Source organism: Channa argus, chromosome 10 (assembly GCF_033026475.1).
Source record: "Channa argus isolate prfri chromosome 10, Channa argus male v1.0, whole genome shotgun sequence".
In the NCBI taxonomy this organism is placed as follows: Eukaryota; Metazoa; Chordata; class Actinopteri; order Anabantiformes; family Channidae; genus Channa; species Channa argus.
The window spans coordinates 15783093-15798901 of NC_090206.1; the positions used below are offsets into that span (position 1 = coordinate 15783093).

General features: G+C 41.7%; 2 protein-coding genes across 4 annotated transcripts; one reads left to right on the plus strand and one right to left on the minus strand.

The window, feature by feature from the left end:
- The first annotated feature begins 876 nt into the window (after window positions 1-876).
- ttc9c (tetratricopeptide repeat domain 9C) lies at window positions 877-4262 on the plus strand. 3 transcript variants are annotated; one of them, XM_067518368.1, is made up of 4 exons: window positions 877-998; window positions 2048-2386; window positions 2670-2852; window positions 3698-4262. In XM_067518368.1, exons 2-4 carry the CDS (start codon window positions 2053-2055, stop codon window positions 3853-3855), a joined length of 675 nt encoding a protein of 224 aa, XP_067374469.1. In that variant the 5' UTR covers window positions 877-998; window positions 2048-2052; the 3' UTR covers window positions 3856-4262. The 3 variants fall into 3 exon arrangements, with proteins under 3 accessions (XP_067374469.1, XP_067374471.1, XP_067374472.1); XM_067518370.1 differs by having other exon boundaries at window positions 878-998; window positions 2051-2386; XM_067518371.1 differs by having other exon boundaries at window positions 888-998; window positions 2032-2386.
- Window positions 4263-4276: 14 nt separating this feature from the next.
- On the minus strand, window positions 4277-15648 carry si:ch211-168f7.5 (streptococcal hemagglutinin). Its single transcript, XM_067518363.1, has 4 exons — window positions 14895-15648; window positions 8913-9132; window positions 7967-8209; window positions 4277-7813 (listed from the first exon to the last, which is right to left on the minus strand). Exons 1-4 carry the CDS (start codon window positions 15156-15158, stop codon window positions 5274-5276), a joined length of 3267 nt encoding a protein of 1088 aa, XP_067374464.1. The 5' UTR covers window positions 15159-15648; the 3' UTR covers window positions 4277-5273.
- Between the last annotated feature and the right edge of the window lie 161 nt (window positions 15649-15809).

The following is a 15809-nucleotide window of genomic DNA, read 5'->3' on the forward strand; positions in this document are numbered from 1 at the left end:
CTCAGCTCTAAAAAAACAATTAATTGTTGTGTGTGATGCTCCAGTGACTTATCTAGGTCGAGAATAACACCCAAGTTCTGAGGATTCCACTGGACCAAGAAGCCTAAGGTACCAGTATAGTGTTTATTCAAAGGGATCCTGTTTTCCAGGGCTACGATTAAAGTCTCAATTTTATCTGAGTTCAACTGTAAAAAGTTAGCACTTAGACATTGCTCAATGCTGATCAAGCAGCGCATTAAGGGAAACAGCTTATGAAACTCATTATCCTTAAATGAGCAATACAGCTGGATATCATCTACATAAAGATAATAAGAAACACTTTCAAATTGGGTAATTATATGTTCTAAAGGGAGAATATATAATAAAATCAGGATGGTCAGCACTGAGGCCTGGGGGTACCCCATATAACAGCTGTGTTTCTTAGTTTATTAAAATTTCTTTGAGTGAGGTAGGATGCAAACCATCTTAAGACAGACCCAGATAACCCAACTAGTTCCTTAAGTCTGTTAAGCATTATGTTGTGAGCAACGGTGTCAAAAGCAGAAGAATGGTCCAATAAAACCAGAACTGAAACTCTTAGAACCATCTCTTAATATATCACCTCCACCCACTATGACCTCAATAATAAACTGAGAGCAGAATTGTCACCTTTCAGACAAAAAGTTTCAACTTACAAACTGAGAAATTAAATTAAAGTGGCCAGTGAATGTATAGTGTACATCAGCCTTGACTCAATTAAAATGTTCTTCCTGTTTGTTTGTTTTTATTGAAGAAAGCATAAGTGATGGCCGAAGAGGATTTTATTGTTTATCTTTTATGTATTTGTAATTCCTTGTTTGGCCATGTTGTGGCAGTAACGCTGCATGTTGTTAAAGTTTTCACCATTAAAAAAAAACAAGGAAGTCTACAGGAGCGGAATGGTTGTTAACTGAGAGGTTTAACATTTATTACGTTAACAGTTTCCTTGTCCGCTGATTATTTTACGAAAAGTTTGTAAGGTGAGAATATAAATCAAAACTTATTCATCATATTTTACTTTATCGTAATGTAAAATTGTACAGACATCCGGCATTGAGCAGCACGAATGTGAGGTTTATTGTATGTTAATGCTGCTAGCTTGGTTAGCTTTAGTTAGCCACAAACTGTTAGCATTTAGTTCGTCAAATTGGCTCTGGTGGATGACGTCTGGCAGTGATGACCTATGTTAGAATGCAGAGCCCGGTCGTCGTCGTAGCTATGGAAACTAGCGTTTAACGATTGCGCTTCAGCGCTAATAGCGTGCACACAAGATGACAAAGCGGCAGTTAGGAAATTAAACAGTAACTTACGTTAACTATCCCGAAAGTAGGAATTGCTCCCATTTTTAAATGGTCGGTTTATAGGTCGTGAACAGCTGGAAATGGAAGGGTAACATTGCTGTAGACACGACCAAGAACCAGGCCAACAGGACTAACTGGTTACTCACAGTTGTATAGAAAGTGTGGTCACATTTGTGTATGTTATATGTTTAGGTGATTTATTAAGAAAAAATAATACAAGCTCAGCGGTAAGTCAAGAGTCAAGCAGTAATATGAGGAGGTATTTACGTTAAATATACAGGTACTTATTACATTAAAAAAGAAATAGCATTTGGAGTACATGCACATACTATACAAACCTAGTAGAGTACCTAACTCTACTAATAACCTCTTCTGTTGAATATTTTCACATTGACATATTGACATATACAGTATATTTGCATTAGCGTTATCCATTTTCAGCCACTCTTCCTTCCAGATCCTTACAGTGGAATAATTTTTTTTTTGTTTTTAGTCTTTCTTATGTTTTCTGTGGCTGCCATTCTTATATTAAATTGTTTGCTTTTGAACATATTGTGTACTATCCCACAGAATTAGCAACAAACCAAAGCAAATTCCTTGTATCCTTGGCAACTAAGGCTGACTAGTCTATTCATTAAAATGTTTGTAGGCTAGTATTGTTGCAGTTAACACTATTATATGTTATATTACCCCAGTTTTCTAATTTTGCCAGTTAAATATCTCCACAGCAGAAATGGAGGCTAAAGAAGGAATGGAGTATCCAGAATTGCAGGGGGCAGTGGCAGCAGCAACACCAGGCTTTTCAGGACTTCGTCAGAGTTCTACTAAACCAGTTTGGACTTTACTCGAGGAAGCAGCCCAAATGAAAACAGAAGGAAATGCTTTCTACAGGGAGAGGAACATCCGCTCTGCAATTGGCCGTTATCATCGTGCTCTGCTGATCCTCAGAGGCCTTGACTCAGATGTGATGTCGGTGAAAGGCTTTGGACCTGAGACACCTGCTCTCACTCCTGAACAACAGGATTCATTAAGAAAAACACAAGTGGACTGCTACAATAATTTAGCTGGTAGATAAAACATCACAACCATGCCAAATCCAAGAATGGACAGAGTAGAGTATCCAGCTCATGCTGGGTATTTTACTCGTATCTAGTATCTTATGCACGTATCAGTGAAGTAGTTTCCTGTATTCCCTACTTTTGGCTCTTTGCAATTCAGTGATGCACCATCACTTCCTTTACAAGAGAGTTTTTCACTAATTGCTTTGCAAGGGAAAGGAACATGAAGCATGAGTATGCATTTTCTGTATTATATATGTACTGTATCTGTGAATCTGTCACTTTCTTTCAGCCTGTCTGCTGCAGAGACAGAGTGTTGACTATACTCGTGTGCGAGAGTACAGCCTGCGGGTGCTGCAGTGGCGACCAGGCGATGTCAAAGCACTGTACAGAGCAGGAGTAGCAACCCTAGAGATGGGAGATGCACAGACTGCCAAACAGTACCTCACCCAGGCCTGCAGAGGACAGCCTAATGGTAAGCAAAGAGCCATTACATCAGGGACATCCGTAGCAAGCTTAGGTTATTTAGTAATTTTAAATATTTTGGACTTTCTATCAATGAAAGTAGCAAAAGTAGCTTGTCAGCAGCTTCGATTGTTTGTCAGTGTGTTTACAGGATGTCTTTTGGCACAGACCTGTTGTACTAGTGTTTGGCCAGACTTAAAACCCAATACATAATCAAAATAGTTACAAGTGACTGAGTCTCGTGTACATTTGAGGTCAGTGTGTGTAAGGCAAAGGTGAAGCACAATAAATTACATTGTTGTAGACAATTATTAATTCAATTGAACACAAACTTTTATTTCACTTTGTATTTAATTGTTCCTAATTAAAATAAAGATGGACTACCTCCTTTTAGTACAAATAATCTTAACAGGAGGTTTTAAATGATTCTTATCATGCTATCAAACAATCAAAATCAACTTTTAATATGTTCTGAATTAAAATGTCTTTCAGATTACATAAACATGATCAAATCTGAATATTCCGAGCTGAATATAGCATTTATGTTTGTATTCTTATTTCATGGACCAATTTATCTCCGTTCCTTCTTTTAACTTGTCACATGTAAATGAAAGAAATGTAGGGCCCTCACCACCTTGCTGATTTTTCCTTTGGCATTTTACTCTGTCAAAGAATACATGTCAAAGAATACTAGTTGGGTTAAACTAGAGGTAATACATGTCAAAGAATTTGACATGTTACCTCTAGTATAAGTAAACATGTCTCTTTTTATATTTTGTGTGTTTGTGTGTTCAAACATCTTTGTAATAAGGTAAAATATGCCAGGATGAAATGTTTCAATTTTTTATATTTTAGATGCCAACGTGAGGAAGCACCTGCAGAAGGTTGAGGAGAAACTGAATCGTGAGTTACAAAAAGAGAAGGCCATGTATCGAGGCATGTTTTCTTCTGGCCTGAAAAGTAGCTCCACAGAAGGAATTGACCAAACCAACAGAGCTGGTGAGGGAGATTAGCCTTCCAGCTGAGCTTGCTAAATTAAGCCTCAACCTGAGAGAGACTGTTAAACCTCATCTAATCACCAACTGAAGAATGTTCAATTTTGAATCACTAATGTTATTGGTGTCTCCTTTAGGTGTTTGAGGTAAGCATATAAAGTAAGGGTTGTACAGAACATTGCAATGCACTCACTTGAAAAGAGAGGTTGCTGCTCAAAATAGAAAGGACTGGACAAGAAAGTTAGTTTCCTAGCAACAAAGAAACTGAGCTGAGTATGTTTTAGCCATTTCACAAAAATACTGAAAGCTAAAGTGAGATTCTTTATGCACTTTTCAAAGTTAAGATATTGCCTTAGTGATTTCAGTTGTTCGGTCTGTGTTATGATGTTGCTTTTTATTAAAGTAAAATATTTTTATAAATGGTGTCCAAGCTCAGATGTCTTCTTATCAAAGTAATTTATTGTCACAATATAAATAACATTTCAGACGTACAAGTTTAATAATCAGTGTATTTTAATAAATGTTAGCCACGAGAATCCACATTTTGTCTCATAACTCTTTTAATAATTTGATAATATATTTGAAAAGCCTGAGCACAATATCAAGTTAAAGAGTATTGGCTTGGTTTTGGTCATTATCTGGCCAACATGATTGTACTTCAGAGACAAAAGTTGTCCATTGACAAAGGAATATCACATTCTTACAATATCTATAATTACCGAACAAGTCACAGAGCAGCATGCAAGGGTGTGTCATGTACATTCATACTCATGGTTACAGGAATTCAGCCAATTTGTTATTGTGCCCATTGAAACTACTACAGTTCATATTGAGTATTTTTAAATATGGCTACTTTTCAGTCACAGAAGGCTGATATTTCCGATCCTTTGAAGCAGCATTTATACCATGAAAAATTTCACTGAAACCTTAATAATAAAAACATTGTGTTATTTAAAGCCCCTAAATCGAATTTATTATCCATAAATTAAGTTTTAATTAATATCTTCTTTCCTCATCTTTCTCTGGGGACCTTCTTCATCCTACAGGCCTCTAGCTTGTATAATGCACAATGATTTATTATCAGTGAGGAAAGACTTTGAGAGATGCTGTGTAATCTTTTGGCTACTAAGCACTAATTATTGTGCAGAAACTGGAAGTTCATAGATATTTGTAATGTGATCCAATAATGACATTTTAGGTTTTACAGACTTAATGTTCCTGTGAGGAACCTCCATCATGTTGGTGATAGATAATGTCAGACATCGTATGGCTACTATTATAGAACCAGTGTATCTGTCCAAATTATCATAAATCTTTGAAGCTTGAAAACTAAAAACAATGGCACTTTCATTTACATGAAATTTAATAACAACAATCACTGGTGTTTACACATGGAAGAACCATCCACTGTGATGATATATTTTTTTTAACAAGTGTCACTTCTTGGATGGCTTCCGTTTGAGACTTAAGGACCTCATGGAGCCAAACACTTTTCTGCCCAGGTCCCTCAGTGAGCGAGAGCGCTGGAGGGGCATCCGTGGAGGTGGGGAAGGAGAAAAGGAGGGCGAGGACAGAGGGGAGATAGAATGGCAGCTGCCCTCCAGGCTTTGAGAGCGAGAAAGGTTAAAGAGACTGGCGGTGGAGGACAAACATTTTTCCTCTTTTGCTCTTACAAGTCTGGCCCCTTCATCTTTGCTAATGCCCATACCCCCTTGTCCCACATCTAAGGAGGAGACCCAGTGTGACCGCCTTGAGGGCTCCTTGTTGTGATTATGAGGCACGAGCAAACCCTGGGACTCACTCCTAAACAGAGCTCTCCTAGAAATCCTGAGGCTGGAACTTCGTCTTTCCCCATCTTCCTTCCCCTTCTTCTTTGAGAACTTGGGGGAGTTATCAGCTTTTGTTCTCTTGTCATGATTATTAGCCTTCACCCTTAGGTGCTCCTTTCTCCAGCTACCAAGACTGTTTCTCCTCCATCCATACCCATACTCAGCTCTGTCTATCTCCTCTCTTTCACTTTCTGACTCTTTTCCCCAGAGGCGTCCCTCAAAGCCCCTCCAAAGTTTGTTGGAGGTCTTTTTTGGTGTTTGGGCTGCTGTTCGCTCCCTCTGCTCCTCCTCAGCCCAAATGGAGCTGAAGTCTTCTCTCTTGGCATAGCTGCTAACTGTGGCTGCCCTGATTAGCTTGTGTGAGGCATGCTTACCTCTGTAGAGCCCCTCTCCCTCCACTCTCTTCCACCCACTGTTACCTCCACTTCCTCCTGCACTCTGCCGAAGTGATCCACCTCTCGGCTGGATACCGCCATGCTCCAAAGGAGAGGTCCTGGTGCGGGGCAGGGAGCACTGGAATGGTGCATCCCGATGGAAAACTGAGAGAGGTGTGGCACCCAGGGGGGAAAGTTTGAGAGGCCTTGGAGGTGAGCGACCCCTAGTGGTAGGGTGGGAGGCAGGGGAGGAGGCTGTGGAAGAGGGAAGATCAGATGGAGAAGGACTCTGCTGGTAGTGGCGGTGTGATGAATAATGGGGCGAGGGAATACGGCTGGACTGGTAAGGATGTATGGGGCTGCTGGAATGTGAAAGAGGAGGGGTAAGACTGGACTGGGACTGCGGAGAATGGGTGACACTGAGAGACAACTGTGTTGGCCGTTGGGGATTCAGGTCATTCTGTCCACTATAGTCATGTGATTGATCTGTCTGGGCTGTCAGGTGAGTTTTACCGTGCCCTCTTACCTCATCTGCAGTGTCTGTTTGAAAGCAGTCAATATCCAGCTCCACACCTTGTTCCATCAATCCAACCACAACAGCCCTTGAAAGGCCAGAGAGGCGGGAGATCTCACCCACCATAGGGGAATCTTCACTTAGCTTGGGACTGGAGCTGGACTCTTGGATCAAGCTGCACCGCTGAGACCCAGGAGCCGATCCAGCATTTGTACTGAACATTGATGGACCAGCCTCAGGTGGAGCACCACTGCTCCAGTCTAATGAATGACAGAAGGGGGATGACCCAAATCCTGAACTGGGTCCAGACACTGAAGTAACCTCTAGGGAACTGCGGTGGCTCAGGCTGCTTGGACAAGTTGAAATGCGAGGACGGGTTCTAACTGCTGGGGTGGGTGTGTTGGAGGAAATTGATGAAGTGGAGGAATTGGGAGTTGCAGCAAGGTCACTTCTCAGAGCTCCACAACTGCCATTTTGGATATTGTCCACAAGTCCTCGACTAGAATTTAATCGTGGGGCCAGGTTCAAGTTAAGATTGAGATGCAGATTTATGTTCAAGTCCTCTCCAGTTGCTGAGGGAAGGTTACCCAAGTTGATTGAGTTCCTGGTGGCTTTCTTCCCAGTAGCACTGAGGCTGACTCTCGCTGAGTTTCCCAGCAATGACTTACAAGGAGTGACGCTGCCCCCTGCAAGGGTGATAGGTGTACTGCGGCTCTCAAAGGCAGAAAGGGACTGAGTGGAACCATGACTTTTTCCAGGGGTACAAAGGCCTCTGTGCACAACTGGACCGGGGGTTGTAGCTGAAGTGAGATCAGAAGTGGAAGACGTCACCCGACTGTGGTACTGATGAGCCAGCCGAGATATGTACTGCTCCAGCTGAGTGAGGGAAGCTAGTATGGGGGGCTGCTGAGACTGGAGAGGCAGAGCTGGGTCAGAATTAGACTCTAGTTGTTCATCATGTTGGGGTCCTCCTTCAGGACACAGAGAGGGTGACTGCTCCTTGCTCTGCAAAGTGAAGAGGGGGCTCTGGAGGGCGACGGCATGCAGCGGACTGGGGTAAGGGTAAACCTCTTTGGTCCGGCGGGACACCAAATCTGTACAGTAGCGAGGGTCCAGCTGAAGTTTTGGTTTGAGGGATGATATTGACGAAAAAGAGCTGGGGTCAAGAAGTGGGAGGAGGTAAACTATCAGGGAGTCACCAAGTTCTGAACAAAGGTCTGACAAAAAGCTTAGACCAGTATTTTCCAGGTCACATGGGACTGTAAGAGAAGAGGTGTGAAAAAGATCTTTTTTTCATCATTCCATAATTATTTATACAACTGTTACTAGATGTATAACCTTCATTTATGTTTAAAGCTACTGACTACTACTGAAAATTACACAACATGGATCCGTGATCTGCTGCAGGTTACCTGAAACCGCTGACCCTTCTGATGGTTTGTCGTCTTCCTGGCTGTTCTGCAGTACAGGCTTCTGCTGTTGCTGCAGCTGCATTGCACCTTCTGACCAGAGGTTTTCATTGTTGTCACCAGAGAGAGGAACCTGCTCCCACATCTTCAGGGGTCTGGGCAGTGGAGCTGGTCCTCCCTGAGCAGCATCACTGGACACCGAGTAGCAAGAGTCTGACAGAGAGCTCCCACTCACCGAATAGAAGCCTTGATGAGAGAGGATAAAAATAACTGTCATAGGTGCTCATGATAAAGGTCAGAAAACTGGGGTATCAACTTCCATGTTGATATTTTTTTGTAATTGTTGAAATATTTTAGAAATAGTGTTTAGTTGTATAGAAAGAGAAATAAGCAGTGAGGTGAGAACAAACTAGCTAAACAAAGACATCACCTATACAGAAACTCAAACTTCATTAACATAAATTCCAGAACGAAGGCGTCACAATGCTGGACTGACTTTTTGACTAACAAGTATCATGAAGGTAGTGCAATGCAAAAGCACGACTTGAAAATATCAAGCTCTAAAATATCATAACTCCCACAGAATTATCAAACAGAATTAAAATTCATAATAAGTTTAAGTAAATATCTTCAATTCCATTTTTCCGTTTTCTGATCAGCTTTACAAGAGAGTAGAAACAAGTAAAAAAGAAGGCGTTTATGAGTGAGAAGCAGAGTTAGAAATGTCTGAGTTGGGTGTAGAGACACAGCGACCACAGTTATAATAAGAGTGGATAAGAGTTTGGCAAGAACAGCTGAAAAGTTGACAGCAAGATGGAAACTGAATGAGTCAGCGCAAAGTCACGCAGAGTGCAAGCAAACAAAAGTAAAAAAGAACACAGTTAATATTTAATGGACTTCTCTCACTGTTACTACATGATGCCTGCTATTTTGATTTGTGTGTGCTTACCTGAACTGGGTCTAGAGTCACCTTCCATAGGAACCATACCACTGGGATCTGGTGTTGGGGGAGAGAGTAGGTCTGATGGGGTGTCCCAGGACAGGGTAGACCAGCGTGAGTTACTTTCTCTGCCAGATGAGGAGTGGACTGTCCCATCCCCTGAATTACTGCCACAGTCCTCAGAGCTGCTATGACAGGGTAATTCCATTGTATCTGATGGAGAGGAAGCCTGAACAAACACATCAGACAAGATAGATTAGAGCTGAGCAATATGAACAAACATATTACACAAAATACACATTTTGCTAAACATGTTTTTTTATTGAACCTTAAAGTACAAAGGATGGGTTCATAATTTGTGTCTAAAAACAGTCCAGTGACAATATGAACATGCCATGCACAAAAATCTCTACTTAATGCACCTTCAGTATAGTTCACAGGGGACAAAACTACATTATAAAGTTGATCTGAAGTTAATAAGAAGTTTTGTTAGTTAGAGTTTGACAAGTTAAGTGAATATCTTCTATAAGTTATATCATTTTAGTATCACATCATTTGTTTGTCATTATCCTTTCACTGCTACTCAGAGAAATTGTGTAAAGGAGACATGAAGAATGAAGGCATTTGTAATGAAATAACTGCATTGATAAAAGTCAAACATTAATATTAAAATGGAGAAATTGCTCGGGTTTCTAAGAATAACTTAGCCAAAATTACCAAATAACCAAAATTCTTCAAATACAGTGATAAAGTAATAAAAGTCCCAAAAATAATATGTATTATATATATTTATATACAATTTTATATATATACAATTTGTTTTTCATAAACTTATTGTGTTTTTTCATGCAGAATCTTAATCTGCAAAGTAGCTACTAACTATAGTTGTGAAACAACTTTAAATACTTAGGTTAGCTACGGTATGCCACTAAAGCATGAGAGTCTGAATTTAACCCACTCTGCTCCGCACAGCCTTCCCTTTCAACCTAACCAGCACTTAAGGTGTTCATAGCTATGATTACAATAAATACAAATGATCCAAAACTTACTAATCAAGCCAAATTATTAAAAAGCTTTAAATATATATTTTTAAAAGTTATACTGTATCTTTACAGTACATCCCAGGAGTAAATAGTTACATTCCACCACTTCCTTAATGTCTTTGAGGCTGTGTGTCACAGTAGAGACTACACCTATGTGGGAAAAGACATGTAGGGTTGTGTGCCCACTATATCATTTACCAGACGTGCAGTCTGATGACGTCACACCGCTCTTACTGGAACAGTCAGGAATGATGTTGCACACACAATACCAACAACAATCACCCTGTCAAGTTAGCAAAGCCTCCATTTATCTGATTACTTGGGGCTTGGTTGAGCAAATTTTTATCCAAATCCCCAACCCCCCCTGCAGGACAGCAGCCAAGAGCCTCAGCATTATTGTGATAGAGCTCAGACAACAGAAACACGGTGAGTGGCACTGATCAATCCTCTTGTTACTGAGAAAACAATACAGGTAGTGACTCACTGCTGGGGTGACAGGAGAGGAGGGGGATTCAGAAGATAATGGAGAGGACAGATGACGTAACAAAGAGCAGCCGGAGCGGCAGAAGGGAATATGGGGGGGAGGTGGATTGTGGAGAGAGTAAGGAGGAAGGGAAAAAAGTGGGAGAAAGAGTTTTAGACTTGGACCAGTTATAAGCTTATCTCAGCTCTCTGAGATTAGGGATCTTCCACTCACTTGTGTCCCCTGATTTCTTTTTATGTTTTCCCACCGAGTCTACAGTGAGTTGTAGCTGAGTGGGTGACCGAAACGGACAAGAGGGACAAAAAAAAAAAAGGGACATACTGAGAAAAAAAGCAGTGAGTCACAGAAAGCAGAGAAGGGAGGGAGGCTGAGGTGAGGTGGGGAAGGGGGTGAGTGGTTGCCGGGTGAGAGAGAAGGGCATCTTTAAGGACCCCCACCTCCCCCACACTCCCCTTGACAAATAATACCCCCCCACTACCACCACCACTTCTATAATATCCTTGGAGCCAGCCACCCCCTACTCACCATAGCTACAGCTGCTCACTCTCTAACTCTCGCTCGCTTCTCCTCCCACACAGAACCACAACAGTACAACAGGCCTGGCGAAATATTTAACTCAGCCTGAACACACACATACCCGGTCTGTTGTGACTTTCACTTGCATGTATGTACTCTCACCGGTTCTGCTCCAGTCTTTTCCTGCTGCCTAAAAGCACATGTTTGTTTATTCAGCTTGCAAACCACAGCTTCAAGTTTATCCCATCCCTTCTCTAGTATGTATTTAAATTTATGTTTTTTAAAAGTACCATCTCTCTTTTCTTACACAATTTCTGCTTTTCTATTTTATCCTTCAACAAGATAATGCATTGCATACTACATGATATAATGTTACACAGACCAGTGCATAATCAAATTATATGAGGCTGACAGACAAGTGGGTGGGGGTCTGCTCAAAGCTGTAATATGATATTTCTTTACATCTGGGAGCAGCACTGCCCTTCTGGTCTAATATGGAGAAAATGTATGGATCGATTAAGTAATAATGCTACAGTGGTCGCAGAGCACAAGCAATACAGCTCCTCTTATTAAGTGCATTATGTCATTGCTGCAAGAGCAATTGCAGCTACACTGAGGCAGAACAATTTGGTCAAACAGTGTAGGATGCAGCCAGTGTTTTGTGAGAAGTACTTGCTTGTTCTACACAGCACAGTATTGTTTGATGCATTATTAACGTATTGAAATTAAAAGACAGCCCACACTGCGCACCTTCTTCTGCACCACCACAAGGTGAGCGATGTGCTCCAGCTTTCCTGAAACATTCGGCTGGGTCTTTTGAGTATCAGCGTTACAAACTTGTTCAGGCGGTCAAGAATCCTGAGGCAAGGACCAGAGACAAAAGCTGTCTCACTCCACAAGTCACGATAATGGCTCTGCATGTAAGATGATGCTTTCCAACACTAAACTCAAATTTAAGACAAGCCGCCCTTAGTAAGAGAGCACACAACACTGCAGTCAGTAAAACATTAGCAAACGGTTTCCTGAAGACAAAGGCACTCTCCTCATATGCTTCCTTTTGTTTACCCCTCATTTTACTATATTATTACGACAAAAAGCAACAAATGTTCCAAAGTACGTGAAACCAGTGAATTTATTATGAGGATCTCACCAATTTAACCTTGACACCCATTTAAGAGACAAAAAGAATTGCTGAAAAGTGGGAAAGGATAAAATGTTGCACATTGAGAACTTAAGCTTATACCTAGAACTATAACTAAGGTGTAAAACGGACTGCATGCATGAAGCTGAATTATACATCTTACACACAGTTTAAATGTGTTTTCAAAAACAGTACTCAGGAAGTATTACAAAAACCTGCATGCTCCACAAATGTTGGAATAGACATCTTGGCGGAAAAAGATCATTTCAAATGTCATTTTTCCCTCACAGATGATCCATGCAGCCATAATCCGGACCTGCCATATATGGATTGGATAGTGGACAGTGGTGACATCTGCCCTCTCTCTCTGCTTTTAGAGAGTGAAAAGGTGAATCACATTTCAAGAGTTTAAATCCCCCCCCAAAAAACAAAGCTGGCATTAAAGTAGAGCACTAGAGCATCTATTATGAGTCACCTAATCCTCATCTTACAAAAAAAAAATATATATTTTAAGCAAAACTTTTGTTTTTCAACGCAGTGAATAAAGAATTTCAGGTAAAATAATATAAATTTAGTCTAGAGCAGGCACGTCCATTTACTGTCACTTCCTTGTTCTCTCTTCAGCTGCTGCAGTGTTTAAACTAGATGTGGCCACTTTTTCCAGTTACTATTTGTCTCTACGCAAATGTTGTGTGTGTTTATGTGTTGGCGGAGGCTGGCCCAGGCAGAGGGCAGATTGCCAGCCGGCTCTGCTACACTGGCAGCTCCCTTCAGAGGTGAGAATGAGCAATGCTTCTCGGCCTCTCCACAGGATCTCTCAGCACCATGGGGGGAACCACAGAGATGTTGGTAGGTGGGTGGTGAGGAAGACAGGACATAATGAGCTACACTTCCATGAAGATGCCCTCGCTCAGATGGCACTGCAATTTTTGTCTTTGCACTGATAAAAACTACTTTGATTATTTCAAGTTGTTTTTATCTCTCTAATGTGGTCCACAACCTATATGATTTAAAATTGCACTGTTCTGCAAAGGTGACCTCAGCTGTGGCTGGGTTTAGACAGAACATGAATTACTGTGCTGCAGGCTGCTGACTAATACCCCTCATTTGTATCAGGCACATATATACACAGTGTAATAACATTCAATGGTGCAATGTGACCATGATTAATTGTATGTAGCTTTCTGTAGCTAACAATAAAAAGTTATTAATGTATTCCACAATGACACAGTTACTATGCCCACTGAGGTCAAAAACTTAAAATGCATCACATTTCTGCAGAGCTCAAGGTGATTTCTTGCAATTGTTTAACCAACAGTGCAAAACCAAAACTGACACAAAATCAGCACATTTTCACATTTAAGAAGTTGTAACTAGGGAACAGTTTCGTTAAAAATTTGGCTTAAAAAAAAATGGCCCGAATGATCTATCCATTAGTAGCTGAAACAAATCCAATACCGGCAGACACTAAACACAACATGAGCCTGTCATGGTTTAATTCATCACTCTGATTATGTAGAACATGACATGCTCTTTATCCCACTGATGTTTAGTTCCATAAAACAAGTCTGCACAAAAACAATATTGTACAATGCTGATAATGGTTCAAAGAGGATGTTCACTGCTGGAAAGAGGACAATTATTCCATAAAAACTACCCCTTTATGTATTGAATGGCTGTAGTTGTTTAGGAAACTGAGGACCTATGACCAGAGAAAGCTGAGACTAACTAAATTCCCTGTGTCTGCAACTGATCATTGTTTTTATTCTGCTCTTTTTTGTGTTTGTTCTAGAAAATAGAAAGAAGACAAATATTTACAATCACATGAAGAGCCAAAAATCCTCATGTAAGAAGCTACAACTAGAGAAGGCTTTAGAATTTTTCTTTAAAAATGTTTCTTTCATTTGCCTATTTATCTACTAATCCTTTCAATGCTTAACATTTCACATTGCACTTGAGATTCAGTATTTGTTTGTTAGTTGCAAAGTTAGAACATTAACCAGAAAATCTTGTCATGTTCATGTTATCCTTATGTTGTCAATTGATTTTTGTCTTACTGACTACTTATGTTCACAAATAATGAAACAAACCATCTATAACCTCAGTATCCAGGCTTCAGGATGTTACAGGTCAACCCACATGCCCATATCAAAAAGAGCTGCATTTCAATTTCAGCACAGGGTAGTGAAATGTTTTTGTTTTTCTGTGTGAGTGTGTGTGAATATGAGCCTGAGATTACACATCCTTACCTTTCAAAGTAGGTGGCTAATCCAATAGAACGTTTAGTTTTAATCTTAATTCGCCAAAAAAGATCAAAACTACTTGTTCAGTTCAGGACAAGTAAACAGACAGTGATGGAGTCTACGTCAATATTGTGATCAGATTGATTTCAATGCAAGCTGTGTGCCAAAGTGACCCTGTCTATTAATAGTCTACCTACACATGATTTTAGTGCCGGTATCCCACCACCACATCCTCCTTCATAACCTTGAGGCATGGCACAGGGCCAGCCAGACAGGAGCTGGTCCTGAAACCCTAACCTCAATAGCATTTGCTCAATGTGACGGTCACACACTGCTGTTGTGTGTCCTGATCTGGCAGCATTCTTGGATGGTCCCTGGCACCATCTATGCCAATTGGGTATTCAGCTAACGGCACAACAATACGCCGCCAGGCAGCGATAAAATCTGTCTACTGAGCCGCAGAGGGACTGGCTTGTTGGCAGATCACCATCATCCCCTCATCCATATTTAATAATCTCGTCATGTAGAGATCCGGGCTACACGCTGACAGACGCACTTACTGACCTGTTGCCTGCGGGATGTCGCAGAGACATGCTCGGGTTCCGAGGCGGTGCTCTCGGCTGTGATCTCCCCCTCTGCCCGCGGATGCACGGTCCTGGGGCCAGCGGCGGCTCGGTCGTCGAGGGCGGTGTCCACCATCTCCAGGTGTTTGCACCTGAGCAGCTCCAGCTCCAGCACGCCGGCCAGCGTCGCCCTGAGGCGCTCGCCGATGCGGACGCGCTCGCTGCCGGACCAGAGCGAGTTTACGCAGCTGCGGCGGCCGGCCATCCTCGTCAGAGAGCCCACAGGCGGAACCGGTGCGCACTGCTGATTGCCGCTCAGATACCGTGGAATGAAAGGGTCAGGGTGCAGGTCGAGGTAGTGCAACACAGCACCGGACCAGCGACAGCAACATAGTCGCCGTTTGACTTAAGGCAACATTAATGAGAATATAATTTTCACCATCTGTAACGTGCCATGCAGCTACAGCTTCACGCAGCCCGGCTGACTGGCACAGGACTACAACAAATGAATGTACTTATAGGCTGAAGAAACATCACCGAGCCACTTCTAAGATTAATCCGGGCTTAATTTCCTGTTCACATTTTGTCTTCATTTCATGTGAAGCGTCCCGTTCCGGCGAACTCGCCACGGTGCTGTGCTCCGTTTGCCGCGTCCCCAGTGAGACAATGCAACAGAGCGACGAAGGGTGATAGCGTTACATGTGGGAGCAGGCAGCAGAGAGGTGGAGCCACTGCACCAGAGCTGCACACACATTGGTCGGGGAAGTTTTTCGAAAGGACGCATGGAAAAAAAAATCTCCTGTCCAACTTCACTGTCAGGGAACAAAAGACAGTACTAAAGGTTCCCAAAGACAGTGAATGTAACCAACCACATTTACTCAAGATGCTGTTTTCATTTCATGCCACTTTGTTGCTC

Excerpts from the sequence above, each read along its gene's own strand:
- ttc9c (XM_067518368.1), top strand. The coding sequence starts at position 2,053 with ATGGAGGCTAAAGAAGGAATGGAGTATCCAGAATTGCAGGGGGCAGTG. Across the intron at positions 2,387-2,669 it reads CTGCTACAATAATTTAGCTG|CCTGTCTGCTGCAGAGACAG; the intron begins GTAGATAAAACA and ends ACTTTCTTTCAG. Across the intron at positions 2,853-3,697 it reads CTGCAGAGGACAGCCTAATG|ATGCCAACGTGAGGAAGCAC; the intron begins GTAAGCAAAGAG and ends TTTATATTTTAG.
- si:ch211-168f7.5 (XM_067518363.1), bottom strand. The coding sequence starts at position 15,158 with ATGGCCGGCCGCCGCAGCTGCGTAAACTCGCTCTGGTCCGGCAGCGAG. Across the intron at positions 9,133-14,894 it reads CGACATCCCGCAGGCAACAG|GCTTCCTCTCCATCAGATAC; the intron begins GTCAGTAAGTGC and ends GTGTTTGTTCAG. Across the intron at positions 8,210-8,912 it reads TGACTCTAGACCCAGTTCAG|GCTTCTATTCGGTGAGTGGG; the intron begins GTAAGCACACAC and ends TCTCTCATCAAG.